We start from the raw sequence: 13,564 nt of genomic DNA on the forward strand, positions 1-13,564 counted from the left end.
GCACTTTGGGAGGCTGAGGCAGAAGGATCACTTGAACCCAGGAGTTCAAGACCAGCCTGGGCAACAGAGTAAGACCCCATCTCTACAAAAAAATAAGAAAAACTGGGTATGGTAGTGCACACCTGTAGCCCTAGCTAGTCGGGAGGCTGAGATGGGAGAATCACTTGAGCCCAGGAAATGGAGGCTGCAGTAAGCTGTGATTACACCACTGCACTCCAGCCTCCCAAAGAGGGAGAAACTTAGAGAATTAAAGTGATTATCTGAGGTGGCTCAGTAAGAAGAAACAGAACTAAGATTTGAACCCAAGTCCTCTTGATGTCAAATCCCAATGGTTCCTCTTCTATGTGATGTGACTCATGACGCATTAGTTCGTCTGTCCTCTCTTTTCTCCTATATAATCATTTTCCTGGGAAAAGGGTCTGTTTTGTTTTTTTTTTTTTTTTACTTCATTCTACTCTATTCCTTATGACACCAGAACAGTGCTTTGTATTTAGTACACAGTCAATACATATGTCTTAAATCTCCAAGAGGTAGAAAAGAAAGAATGAATGTGTGAATGAATGCTTCACCCAAAGTGAATCAGTCTCTGTTAACAGTTCATAGGATGGTGATGGGCTGGAGAGAGGCGTTTCTGAGGGGAGGCGCCTTCCCAAATACCTCCAGGTGTCGATTCCAGGAGGGCCTGGAGAGAGCTGAGGATGCTGTCTCTGTGCTAAAGCACTTGTTTCTTAGAAATCACACCTTTTGCTCAGCTGCAGATCTCGGCAGGCAGGCAGGGCAGAGGGGAACATGCATGGCTTCCAATGAGTTGGGAAAATGAGGTTAGGTTTCAATTCAGATACTTATTTGTGTTTTCTAGGTCTGCATGGTCGATGAATTTTCAACGAGCAGTGATTCTGTTCCTCATCTTTCATTGCTTTATGGGACTTCAGGGAATGAAAGCATAACATCCTGCTTTCCCATAAGTTCTCTGGCTGCTACACTGGCACCAATTAAAGACATGTCTATGCAATTAATCAAAACCAATTTGGAAGCACTCTGGCGCTGCTCCTCTGATGTACTGCCTGCTCCACATACAGTAGTTCCTCAGCTGCGGTGATGGAGCCAGGCACATAGGAGCTTTTGATGAACTGGCTGTACTGGCCCCAAGTGTTAACTATGTCATCTGACATGACTAATGAGGCTCCGGACTTGATCCGTGTGAGCGGAGCAGCCCTGCTGTCTGGAGGAGGCTCAGTTTCCACAGCCAGCCTGGGAAGAGGCTGCAACGTGCAGGGTACACACTGCATCATGTCAGCTGGAGTCCTGGAGGCCTCTAGCGTTGGAGCTGGGAGTCATCCATGGAGAGGGTGATGGAAACTGTGGGCCAGGCTCTGTGTTGGGCGCCAGTGTGAATGTGACCCAATTTAAACTTCTAGCTCAGCCTCCTCATTTTAGACCTGAAAATCAAGACCCAGCAAAATTGTGAGGCTTGCCAAAGACCTGAACTTTGGAGAGAGAAATGATGGAGAAAGCATGGTCTCTGCCCTAGATGACAGGTAAATATGTATAAGGGTAACAACTGGGGCCTGGTGCAAGTATACTTCATCAAGGGTTAACCATAGGCTTCCTTTCTTCCTTCTGCAAACCTTTATCAAGGGGAAGGGTTGCTTGTGCCCTTGTCACCTCAGCAATTCCAAGAGCATGGAATTTGGAGTCAACAGATCTGTGTTTGAGTCCCAGCCCTACTTTGAGTTGATGTAATCTTGCAAATCACTTCATTTTTCTGAGCCTTGGTTTCCTCAGCTGTAACATTGGAATAGGCCATACACTGCCCAGCCAGCCTACTTCCATGAGCCCTTCTGTGACTCAACTGAGTTAATGGGTGTGAAAGTGTAAGTAAGAGCCTCTGCACGTGTTAGTTATTATTCCCGTTTTCATCCCCCTAAGGAGCACTGGCTGAAATCTCTGGAATATGGATCCACAGATAGCTTTAACTCTCTTCCTCTTCCTGCCTCTTTCAAATGGACATAAAAACCAATTGGTCATCTGCCTAAAATCTCAACAGCTTTCCCAGAGAGCCCATGCATAGAAAGAGGAAGAACTCAACCATTGTAAATTAATGTCATTCCATACATTGATTGAGCACCTACCACGTGCCAGACATTGTGTGAGGGATCAGAGTTGGATAAGACATGTTTCTTGGCCACCTTGAGAAGCTCACCATTTAGTAGGAGAAACAGAGCTGGGCATAAATAACTATAATGTACTGCAGACAAATGCAATTGCCATAGGAAAGATACAAATCAAGTGTTTTGGGAGCCAGAGGATGGAGTGATTCATTGCCCAAAAGGAGACTGGAAAAAGGTTCATCAACGAAGTGGTACTGAAGGATGGGCAGGGCTTAGCTCTGTCAGGAAGAACGAGGCAGGGCATTCCAGACAGAGAGACCAGCATAGGCAAATGTATGAAATCTGGAAAGGAATGGTGATCTAAAGGATAGAATAAAATCAAGTGAGGTATTGGGAGTGAGCATGAATCAAAGAAAAATCACTGCACCCCAACTCTGAAACTCAGGCATAAATGTTGCTGTTTCACTGTTCTCTTTGCTGGCTGAGGTCACCTTGGCCTCTGTCCCTCAGTCAGAGAAAATCCCACACTGGCCCTTCCTCCAGCAAAGCCAAACCCAAGCCCCAGCCAGCAGAAGCAAAAACAAATGAACAGGGATCAACAATACCATTAGATGCAAAAATTCTGGAGCTGGGAAGGCCAGGTCACAGCCATACCTCCCCAGCCAGGGTAAGAGCTTGATCAGATGTGGCAATGACACCAACCCTGGAGCACGATGGCAAGGAACTTAACTTAAGCCTCTTGGCATGGGTCACAGGCTACATTTTTCTCCTTCCCCCCTCATCCAAAAGAAGCTAGCTTCTTCTTTATGAGTGCTGCTGTCAGAATGGCTTTGGAAAGCCTAGAGCTGCAGCTGGACTCAAGGCATGGCCATGGGCCACCCCAGGGACTCGTATTTTCTCAGTCTTTCTATCTTTCATTGCGAATTTTTTTTATTGTGCAAATAATACAGTGTTAAGAACGGAAACTTCAAGAAGAGAAAGAGGAAAGAGAGCACCCACTCACACATCATCTGTTTCCATTTCTCCTTGCCCTTTCCTGCTGTTGTCCATGAGCATAATTTTTTGGCCGCTTTTATTACTGATACAACTACATATTCTGTTTTTATTGCTTAGCCTTGTATCATACAAGGCTACTTATTGCCAGCCACTCGTGTCCACACTGGCTTGGCATTGTTCTCCCAAGACTGAAGAAATATGCCAGGGGTCATGTAAAGGGACTTTCCGCAGATAACATGATCGCCATTGACAACTGGCATCATGTGGCAGAGGAAAAGCATCGACTGCTCTGCCATCATGTTGACTTGGGTTGGAATCTCAGCTCCTCTACTTCGAAGCTAGATGGCCCTGGGCAGATCATTCCATCTCTTTGAGCCACAGGTCCTCATCTATAAGATGGGGATGGCATTAGTACCATCTTATGATACTAATGGGATCACAGTGAGAATTAAGTGAGATACCAAAAGGGGAATGCTCAATAAAGACCAGCTCTCCTTCCCAACCCTTGAGGGGCTGACCTAGAATCCACTCTGCTTTTTCCTCTCTTGCCCACATTTGGCCACCTCCCCTCCCCTGGACCCAGCAGGCCCCCTGGGTGAGCCCACCTAAATTATGACAGGCATACCAGTCTGCATATTTATTATTCACTGGGTGAATTTGCTATCTTTTACTTAAGTATTTTCCTCTGGTGAAACTTTTGTTTTTGTCCAGTGTTTCACTATTTCCAATAATGATGCAAAAAAAAATACCAGTGTGTGCTGCTCACCCTATGCTTTAAAAATTGTATTTTCTCAGAAACAATCCCCAGGAGTAGGATCACTGAGATAGAGGATAGAAACATTTTCAAGGTTTCTGATGTGTATTTCCAAATTGCTTTTCGGATTTGTACCTGTTATGCTGCCACCAATTTGAGGGAGGGAACCACTTGGGCTACATTGGAGGCCGCTGGGCCCTGGTCACAAACTTCTGTCTCTGCTTTATTTCTACCACTGTCTTCTCTTAACATGGCTCCTGAACTTCTCACTCTATGGGACAATTCATTGTTTGTCCCCAAAACGATGCTCCCATACTTTTGTGCCTTTGTACTTCCTATTAGTCTTCACCACCCTTGCCCGAGAATATTCTTCCTTTAAGATACCCTCTCACTTTAGAGCTCAACCTTTGTGGAACTGGGAACTTCTATACTCTCTTCAAGACCCAGTTCAAACACCCCTCTCTCTGTGAACCAGTTCCAATCCCCCCAAGCAGAGTTCGTCGCTTTTGTTATAAGTGGTACCTGGAGGAACCCTTGGCATCCAAGTGTTCACCAAGAGTCAGCCATCCCCTAACCTCAGCTACAGGCCCCAGTTTTTGTGATTCTCTCTTCTCTTCTCCTCTCTCACTCTTTGCACCAGGCAATCTCACCAGGTTTTCCCAACTCATGTCCTAAATATTCTTAGATCCACTTATCTTTGCCTCATGGTCATTGCCAGAGCTATCACCTCTCATCAGGATTCCTGCAATGGTCCCCACAAAAAAAAAAAAGAGTAATATGTACATGGTTCAAAAGCCAAAATAGTCTCCAAGGCTTATTATAAGAAACAGTAGATTCCTGCCCTAATCCCGCCTACCCCAAGCCTTACTCCTCAGAGACAACTAGCCACTTTCAGCTATTTCTTTTGATATTTACTTCCATTTGCCAAATAAGATACCCATACTGCAGTTTCTTGATTTTAAGTTCAGGGATTATCTTTTTAAAATTTTTTTAAATTTTGTTTATTAGTTTTATTACAGACCTAGTCCTTTTTTTTTTTTTCTTTTAAGGGTATTCCTGAAACACCAAGTTTCAGACCTTATCTACTGACTTTGAACAATGGAATATTTCTCTAATAGCGCTTCTCTCCTCCGTTCTCTAATATAATTGTATCTACAATTATTTAACAATTTTTGGTTAATCATTTTGCAGTATTTACACATTATGACCAGAGAAGCCATTAAAAAATATTTATCTTCTGAGATATCAACATCTCTTCTGGGGCTGCTATCTCTCCTGGTGAGGTTTGAGCCTCCTGGGGGCAGGTGGAGCACTCAGGGACAGGGGCTGATATGCGGGAGATGGGGCTGGCTGGCTATTGGCTGGCAACCAGGTGGCACCAGTCTCAGGATGGTTCTCATGCAGGGCTCCCTGGGCCAGGTAGGTATAGCAAGCAAGGTTCAGGTCAGCCTTTTGGGGGAGCCAAAGGCAGTGCCCAGGAGGGACTGGAGGCTGCTGACTGGCACAGAAACTGACTGATCTGAACAAATGCTGGCCTCTTGAACAGGGTTCTGGGGCCCCTGGCTATATGTCAGGTACTGTCTTTTTAGTAGCTGGATCTGATGGATAGCCATAGTTAAGCCATCACAGTGCCTGGGATATAGCTGGACCTGACAGATTGGGTCATCATACTGTTCTTTCAAAGAGTTTGAGAGAAGACTTAGTGATAGAGATACAGAAACTAAGCGAAAGAAAACAAAAAGGCAATTATTAACGTAGGAGAACCTGAAATCTTAACAAGAATGGAAATATACTCACAGACCCCTACATGGCTTAACTATGAATAACATTTACATAGTCATAACCCCAGCCAACAGGACTGCATTAGGTACGTTCAACTGTATTGGTTATTAAAGTGTTGAAATATTTCTATACTGGCTAGTAAATAGTAGCCACCCTCAAGCTCCCTGTGTACCCTGTTGCCACTGTACCAGCCATCCCGCCCACCCCCTCTCCCCACCTCTTAGAATTCCCTGGAACTTCCCAGGATCCATCAGATTCAGCTACTAAAAAGACAGTACCTGGCATATAGCCAGGGGACCCAGAACCCTGTTCAAGATATATAATTAATACTATATAACTTTGTTTAATTTTAATACTTAAATGTTAATATTCACATGTGGTTAATGGCTACCATGTTGGACAGCACAGATCTAGAATGATGTGTTTTCCTGACAGGACACTGCTGATATAATACTTGACATGAAAGCGGTCATGGGAAACTGACCCTCCATGATACGAATCTGGGATTGTAATATGACCTGAGTGGGCTTGAATTCAACGATGACTTCATTGCCAGTGGAAAATGGGATACTGTGTCAGGGAAGAGTTCCAACCTCATGGAAGATGGCAAGGAGTAACAGGACTCCAAATTGACTTGCCACAACTCTATGGGTGCTGAAAGTAGGCAAGACCCAGTGGATCAGAAAAAGACAGCATAGCAAACAAAAGGGCCAAGAGCATGGTAGAGCAAGTTTCCTTGCCCTCAAATCCCATGAGTCAATACAATGGCCCAGATGGCAGCTATGCGTGCCTTGGGCCTGTGATGTCACCAAGGAACGCTGGGCTAAGGGCTGAACCTTTTATAGCAAGCAGTTTACAAGCCAGTCTCCTTCCCCTGGAGAGTGAATTGCTGGACGTTGTGGTCACCTTGACCTACCCCTACCTACCTAACTGCTTTTGTGACTAATTATATAAAAGATTCAGGGTCAGAAAATGGTTAGTCCTTGCAGTTTGGGACAAACAAGAATATACAAGGACATTTGGAGGTCGGCGAACTGCATCTCCCAAAGCTGTCCACCGTAGTCCGTGGCATGCAATAGCAAAAGTTACTTAAACTAGCACCTTGTGAATAACTGGGATGAAATGCCTTCAAAGGCAAGTCTTTGGAAGACCAAATGGCTGCTGAAATGTGCTACTAAGGCGAGAATTGTGACCAAGGATTTTAAGATGGATTAGTTGCTTCTGATGGTGCTGAAGTTCTTATTGAAAAAAAAATTCAAGCTCAGGATTCTAAACTCTCAGGCGTGTTCAGAAAACCAGAGAGCTTCCATTGTAGCTTTAAAATATATATGTATTCATAACTAATATACAAAACTATATTTATATATTAATGTTAATTATATTAATATATAACCTATTATAGCTATGGGACTAAGGTAATTGAAAGTCAGATCCAAATTTTAATCCTGTGGGTGCAGAATTACAATGTTCGTAGAAATCACAGGTGCCCCAGGTTTCTTACAGGAAAGTTAGTGTTAAATGGGAAGAAATGGGATCCTGAAATATGGAATGGAAACATTTGGTTCACCTTGGAGAAATATGAGAATCTGGAATGCCTAAATCCTCCTGCACTCCAGAAAAAATAAAAAAAGAAGTTTAAGGGCCTCTTTTCTATCTAATTTGTTGGAGAATAGGAATGTGATCTTTTTTAAAAATCCATCTCTGCCTATCAAAGTGCGTGTGCATGTATGTGTGTGCATGTTGTGAGAAAGAAACAAAAATCTAGGATGCACATGTGCATAAATGCACACGCATCCCCCTAAGACCATTGGGAAACTCTATGTTTGAAGACAGAATGTAAAAATTTAAAGCTCTTTCCAAATCAAATGAATTTAGGTGTCCTGCTTCCTCCAAATCACTTTGGCTTTATGTCCCGCCCTGCGTGCTATTATACTGGAGGCAGGGAAGATCCATGAGGAAAAACTAACTTCTCAATAATAAATCTATCAGCTTTGGATGTATTCACAGCCTCTTGTCAAGTCTCATTTCAATCCTTCTCTTGGGGTCCCACATTTCCCTCTTCCATTTGTTCCACACTTATTATTTGTTTATTGAAATGCTCCACTTGCTAGGATAGGCTCCCAAGGAAGGAAATCATCTTGCTATTTGTTGTAGTTGAGATTCCAGGGATGAGAGGGGAGGGAGGTGAATGATTCCATGGTGCTACTGGGGCTCCAGGCAACACCCATAGAACTTCACTGGAACTGGAGCTCCCCTTCACTGACAACACTTCTTTGCAGTGATGACATTTCAACACTCTGTATTTTTCTGAGGATAAAGCAATTAGGAAGTCCAGGGACCTTCCTCTTAATTTGTGGTCTCACAACTTAGTGGTTAAGAAAGACAAGTAAAAGTTCCCATCCTGGGACAGCAATGCAATTATAGCAATACATGCAAGGTATCCCAGTTAAAATGGCTTTTATAGGCCAGGTGTGGTGGCTCCTGCCTATAGTCCGAGAACTTTGGGAAGCCAAGCCAGGTGGATCACTTGAGCTCAGAAGTTTGAGACCAGCATGGGCAACATGGTGAAACTCCGTCTCTACAAAATACACATAAAAACTTATCGGGGCATGGTGGCAGATGCCTATAGTCCCAGCTACTCAGGACTCTGAGATAGGAGGATTGCTTGAGCCTGGGAAGTCGAGGCTTCAGTGAACCATGATTGTGCCACTGCACTCCAGCATGGGCGACAGAGTGAGACTCTGTCTCAAAAAAAAAAAAAAAAAAAAAAAAAAAGGTCTTTATCAAAAAGACAGAGAATAATGGATGTTGGAAAGAATGTGGACAAAGGGTAACCCTTATACACTGTTGGTGAAAATGTAAATTAGTACAGCCACTATGGAAAACTTTATGGAGGTTCCTCAAAAAACTAAAAACAGAACCACCATATGCTCCAGCAATTCCAGGACTGGGTATTTATCCAAAAGAAAAGAAACCAATATATCAAAGAGGTACCTGCATTCCCATGTTTATTGCAACACTATTCACAGTAGTCAAAATACAGAATCTATTTAACTGTCCATTAACAGATGAATGGATAAAGAATGTGTGGTACGTATACACAATGGAATATTATTCAGCCATACAAAAGAATCAAATCCTGTCATTTGCAGCAAAATGTAAGGAACTGGAGGTCATTATGTTAAGTGAAATAAGCCAAGCACAGAAAGACAAATATCATACGTGGGAGCTTAAAAACTGGATCTCATGAAGATAGAGAGCAGATTGGTGGTTACCAGAGGACAGGAAGAGTAGGAGGGAAGGGAGATGAAGAGAGCTTGATTAATGGGTACAAATACGCAGTTTGATGGAAGAAATAAAACCTAGTGTTAGATAAATATGTAATACATTACAATAATGTATTATATATTTCAAAACGGAAGAAAATAATTTGAATATTTGTAGCATAAAGAAAAGACAAATATTTAATGTGACAGATATCCCAATTATACTGATTCAATCTTTACAAATTATATGAATGTATTAAATTATCACATGTACCCCCAAAATATATACATCTATTATGTATCAATAAAAAAATTTAAAAACAATACTGATAAACTGTTAAAAGAACAAAAGAAGTAAGTCCAAGGTGCTTTAGGATCATTTCAGCTGGGGGCAGGAGGTGGAGAAAGAGGAAATGCTTTCCTGAACCCCATCCTGATTGGTGAGGATGAAATGGGGTTGGCATTGATTCTGGAAGGGAAAGTAACCTATAAAGGCTTGGAGGGGAAGATATTGTGGTCTGTTCAGGAACATCAGGTCATTCCAAGTGACCAGAGGCCTGAGTTTGAGGGAAAGGTAGCAAAACATGAGGCTGAGCCCCATTTTACAGGTCTGGCAGATGATATTCAAAGAGAGGTAAAGCGGCGGGGTATGACGGCTCACCCCTGCAATCCTAGCACTTTAGGAGGCCGAGGTGGGAGAATCACTTGGGGTCAGGAGTACAAGAGAAGCCTGGCCAACATGGCGAAACCCAGTCTCTAATAAAAATACAAAAATTAGCCGGGCATTGTGGTGCATGCTTGTAATCCCAGCTACCCGGGAAGCCGAGATGGGAGAATCGCTTGAACCTGGGAGGTGGAGGTTGCAGTGCGCCGAGATTGGGCCACTGCACTCCAGCCTGGGCAACAGAGCAAGACTCTGTCAAACAAACAAACAAACAAACAAACAGAGGTTAAGTGCTTTGCCTAAGGTCACACTGCTCATAAGTGGCAGAGCTGGGATGGGAATCAGAGTCTGACACAGCTATAGCCCAGGGTGCTGTGGAGAATCAAGCTCCCATCCTGAGTTGAGGACTCAAAGCCCAAGAAGAGGGATCTTGGATCGATTGATGTTGGTGTTGTGCCATCAAATCCAGTAGGAGAGGCAGGATTGCCTTTAGTGCCCTCTAGGGGCAAGGGCAGGGGACCACCTAGCAGAAATCATTTTCTTACGGGATCTCCTTACATGAAGGGAGAACTATTGGGCATGGGCAACTGGATTAAGGTCTGGCAAATTAACACACAGAATCACAATTATAGAAAATTGAGTATGAACAGTTTCTAGTTCTCATGCTTTTGAGCTTTTCAGGCTCGTGCCAACTCAAGGAATCTTTGCTGGAGATGTCGGCCTGCTGCCCAAGTACTCTAGCAATAATTATATACAACTATAAGTAGTTATCATTTACTAAGCTCGAAAGACTTTACACGTGTCATCTTGTTTAACTTTATAACTATCCAACAAAGCTGATAATCCTACTCCTATTTTCAGATTAGGAAATTGGGGATCTATGAGATTTGTGACTTGAATAAGTTCATACAGCTAGTAAGAGTTAATAACAAGAGTTAAATGCTTAAATGCTTACCATGTGCCAGATTCCATGCTGTAACAGACCGTGTTGCTTGCCTACCCAGTAGCCATCCTGCCCCTTCGCTGCTAACAGAATTCTAATTTTACCCAGCAATCCATCCAGCAGGAAAAGAGGCTCTATCTCCAGTATAACTGGCCAAGCCAATCATAGTGATCCCATTCCCCCTTTGTCAGCAATTGGATTAAAGGCAGGCTTATTACCCAGCTCTGGGCAAAGATGTGGGGGAGAGTATCAGTGAGATGTTTCTGGGAAAGGTTTTCTTATTTTTAGAAAGACACAAAAGAAAGAGATAACCCTTTTCTGCTTTGTATATTGTAGTATCTGGATATAATGTTGGGAACTGTGGCACCCATCTTATGACCATGAGGGAAGCCAGCCTAGGAAAGTCTATATACCAAAGTTGGAAAAGCATTAAGATGAAAATAAGAGTTTTTGATGAATTAACCAATCCTGAAACTTCCTTACTTCTAGACTTCCTGTTATATAAGATGATACATTTTCCTTGTGTATTCTGCCGTGTTTCAGCCATTTCGAGTTTTGGTTTGTTACTTGGAGCTAAAGACATCGTAGCTGACACACATGTATTTTCTCATTTAATTTTCACCAAAAATCCATGAGGATAGTGTTATTATCCCTATTTTACATATTAGAAAATGAAGGCTCAGAGAAGGTGGGTAATTTTCCCAAAGTCATGGAGATGAGAAATGGCATAATAGCATTTGAACCTTGTTCTGCTTAATTCCAGAGTTCTTAACCACATCATACTAAGCAAAACAATGAAAATTAAACCTGTTCTGGCTGGCTCCAAAGGCCATGCTCTTTCCTTCATGTTTTATTGCCTCCTAATTTATGGGATGAAATTCCAAGAAACTTGAATCTGTGATGTATGGTACTTAAAATATGATGTCTCCTCCCATCCCCTCACTCCCCATGGGGATGAGGTAGGCTAACTACACAATGCAGGGGAGGATGATTGCAAAGGATGCCTGAGTTGGCTTGGTCTTGGTTCCCTGTTACCAGTGGACTGGGCCTTTCTTACTACTGTGGCTTGAGAACATCTGGCAAAAAGGATAGCCTGGGCTAGGCACGGTGGCTTATGCCTGTAATCCCAGCACTTCGGGAGGCCAAGGTGGGTGGATCACTTGAGGCCAGGAGTTCAAGACCAGCCTGGTAAACATGGCAAAATTCTGTCTCTACTAAAAATACAAAAGTTAGCCAGGCATGGTGGCGGGCGCCTGTAATCCCAGCTACTTGGAAGGCTGAGGCAGGAGGATCGCTTGAATCCAGGAGGCAGAGGTTGCAGTGAACCGAGATGGTGCCATTGCACTCCAGCCTGGGTGACAGAGCCAGTCTTTGTCTCAAAAAAAAAAAAAAAAAAAAAGGGACAGCCTGGCCCCCAGTGAGACACAATTAGACTAACTCTGATGCCTTTGTGTGTGAACTTTCTCTCTTGCCCAGGTATTTAGTCTCACCTGGATGGGTCTTACTACTTTTCCATCTGCTCTAGTGGGAAATTACTTGGCATCCTTCCTTGGCAGGGATGTCAGGAAGAGCTGCCTATCATCAAATGCAAGACTGGACAAAATGACAGTTAAGAGCCATTCCTTTGTGAAGAGTTGAGGATTACATCAGAGGTACCAGAAAGGTAGATTTTTTTTTTTGAATCCACCAAAAAATATGGCAGGAAGAATAAACACAATTCAAGGAAATATTTCTGAGCATCTTGCATTCACCAGGCCCTGTCCAAGCATTGTGACACAGGCAAATACATAACCCCTTTTGTCTAAGCTCAGCCTTGCAAAAAGGCTAAGGTGTGTGGCCATAATTAAAAAAAGAAATAGACTATACCCAGGGTTAAACAAGGAGAACAATGTATGGCAGGTACCTCAAGCAAGAGTGACATGTGACTAGAACCATTAGGAGTTTTGAGAGGTGGCTCGAGATGAAGTTTGTAGAATGGGTAGGCTTTGGACAGCTGGAAATGGGCATGAAGGAAGAAAGGAACCAAGGCAAAAAACCTTCTTGCTTGCAGAGAAGTCCAAATGAAATTTTGGCTGGAGCATTTTGTTGTTGTTGTTGTTGTTGTTGTTTGTTTAGACAGAGCCTCACTCTGTTGCCCAGGTTGGAATGCAGTGGCGCAATCTCGGCTCACTGCAACTTCCGCCTCTTGGGTTCAAGTGATTCTCCTGCCTCAGCTTCCCGAGTAGCTGGGATTACAGGCCCGCGCCACCACACCCAGCTGATTTTTGTATTTTTAGTAGAGATGGGGTTTCACCATGTTGACCAGGCTGGTCTTGAACTCCTGACCTCAGGTGGTCCACCCGCCTTGACCTCCCAAAATACTGGGATTACAGGCATGAGCCACCGTGCCTGGCAGCATTTGTTATTTATAGTGGGAGATAAGCCTAGAAAATAGCATTTTGGGGTCAGCCTGGGACAGGTCCAACATGCCAGGGCAGATAATTTGGTTTGAATTTGGTAGGAAATGAGGAGCTGCCTAAGGCTTTTGATCAGAAGCATGACATATTTAGAATTATGTTTTAATGTATAGTAATTCCACGGGTACAAGCAGAATTGAGGTGGGAAAAGATGGAGGAGCAGAGAGTTCAATTTGAAGACTTAGGGCATCCTTTCTCCCTGACCATGTAGTGAAAACAGTTTCTAAGACCAGCAGCACCCAAGTGTCTGGCTTACTGCAGAAAGCCAACTTCAATGGCTTGGGAGGAAGCTCACACCTCACTCAGGGTTCCCACCTAGCTGGGAGCTCACACATGTCATAATGTACACAGCAGAGGCACTGACAGAACCAGAGGACTGGGATCAGTTACATGGGGAGAGGAGCTGAGCTGCAGAGAATCATCAATGAAGACAGGAGGCCCCCACAGAGCCCAAGGCAGCCTCCTTTCACCAGCTACATGGAGCTCAGAAGCAGCAGTTCGAGACTCTGAGAGGGCAGGAGGGTTCAGAGTAGTGGAAGTGCGGTGCAGTCCCAGGATGTGAGGGTGGGGCAGGGGGAAGCAGGGGCGAGTC

At 43.7% G+C, this 13,564-nt stretch overlaps 1 protein-coding gene across 1 annotated transcript in view; it reads left to right on the top strand.

The window, feature by feature from the left end:
* The window catches only part of GVQW3 (GVQW motif containing 3), a 36,007-nt gene extending 28,364 nt beyond the window's left edge, over nucleotides 1–7,643 (top strand). Inside the window, exon 2 of the mRNA XM_063693389.1 lies at nucleotides 860–7,643. Coding sequence (XP_063549459.1) covers nucleotides 860–1,099 — 240 coding nt within the window. The 3' untranslated portion in view covers nucleotides 1,100–7,643. The remainder of the gene's footprint in view (nucleotides 1–859) is intronic.
* Nucleotides 7,644–13,564: the final 5,921 nt, after the last annotated feature.

The sequence above is a fragment of the Gorilla gorilla genome, chromosome 9 (assembly GCF_029281585.2).
Source record: "Gorilla gorilla gorilla isolate KB3781 chromosome 9, NHGRI_mGorGor1-v2.1_pri, whole genome shotgun sequence".
Taxonomy (NCBI): domain Eukaryota; kingdom Metazoa; phylum Chordata; class Mammalia; order Primates; family Hominidae; genus Gorilla; species Gorilla gorilla.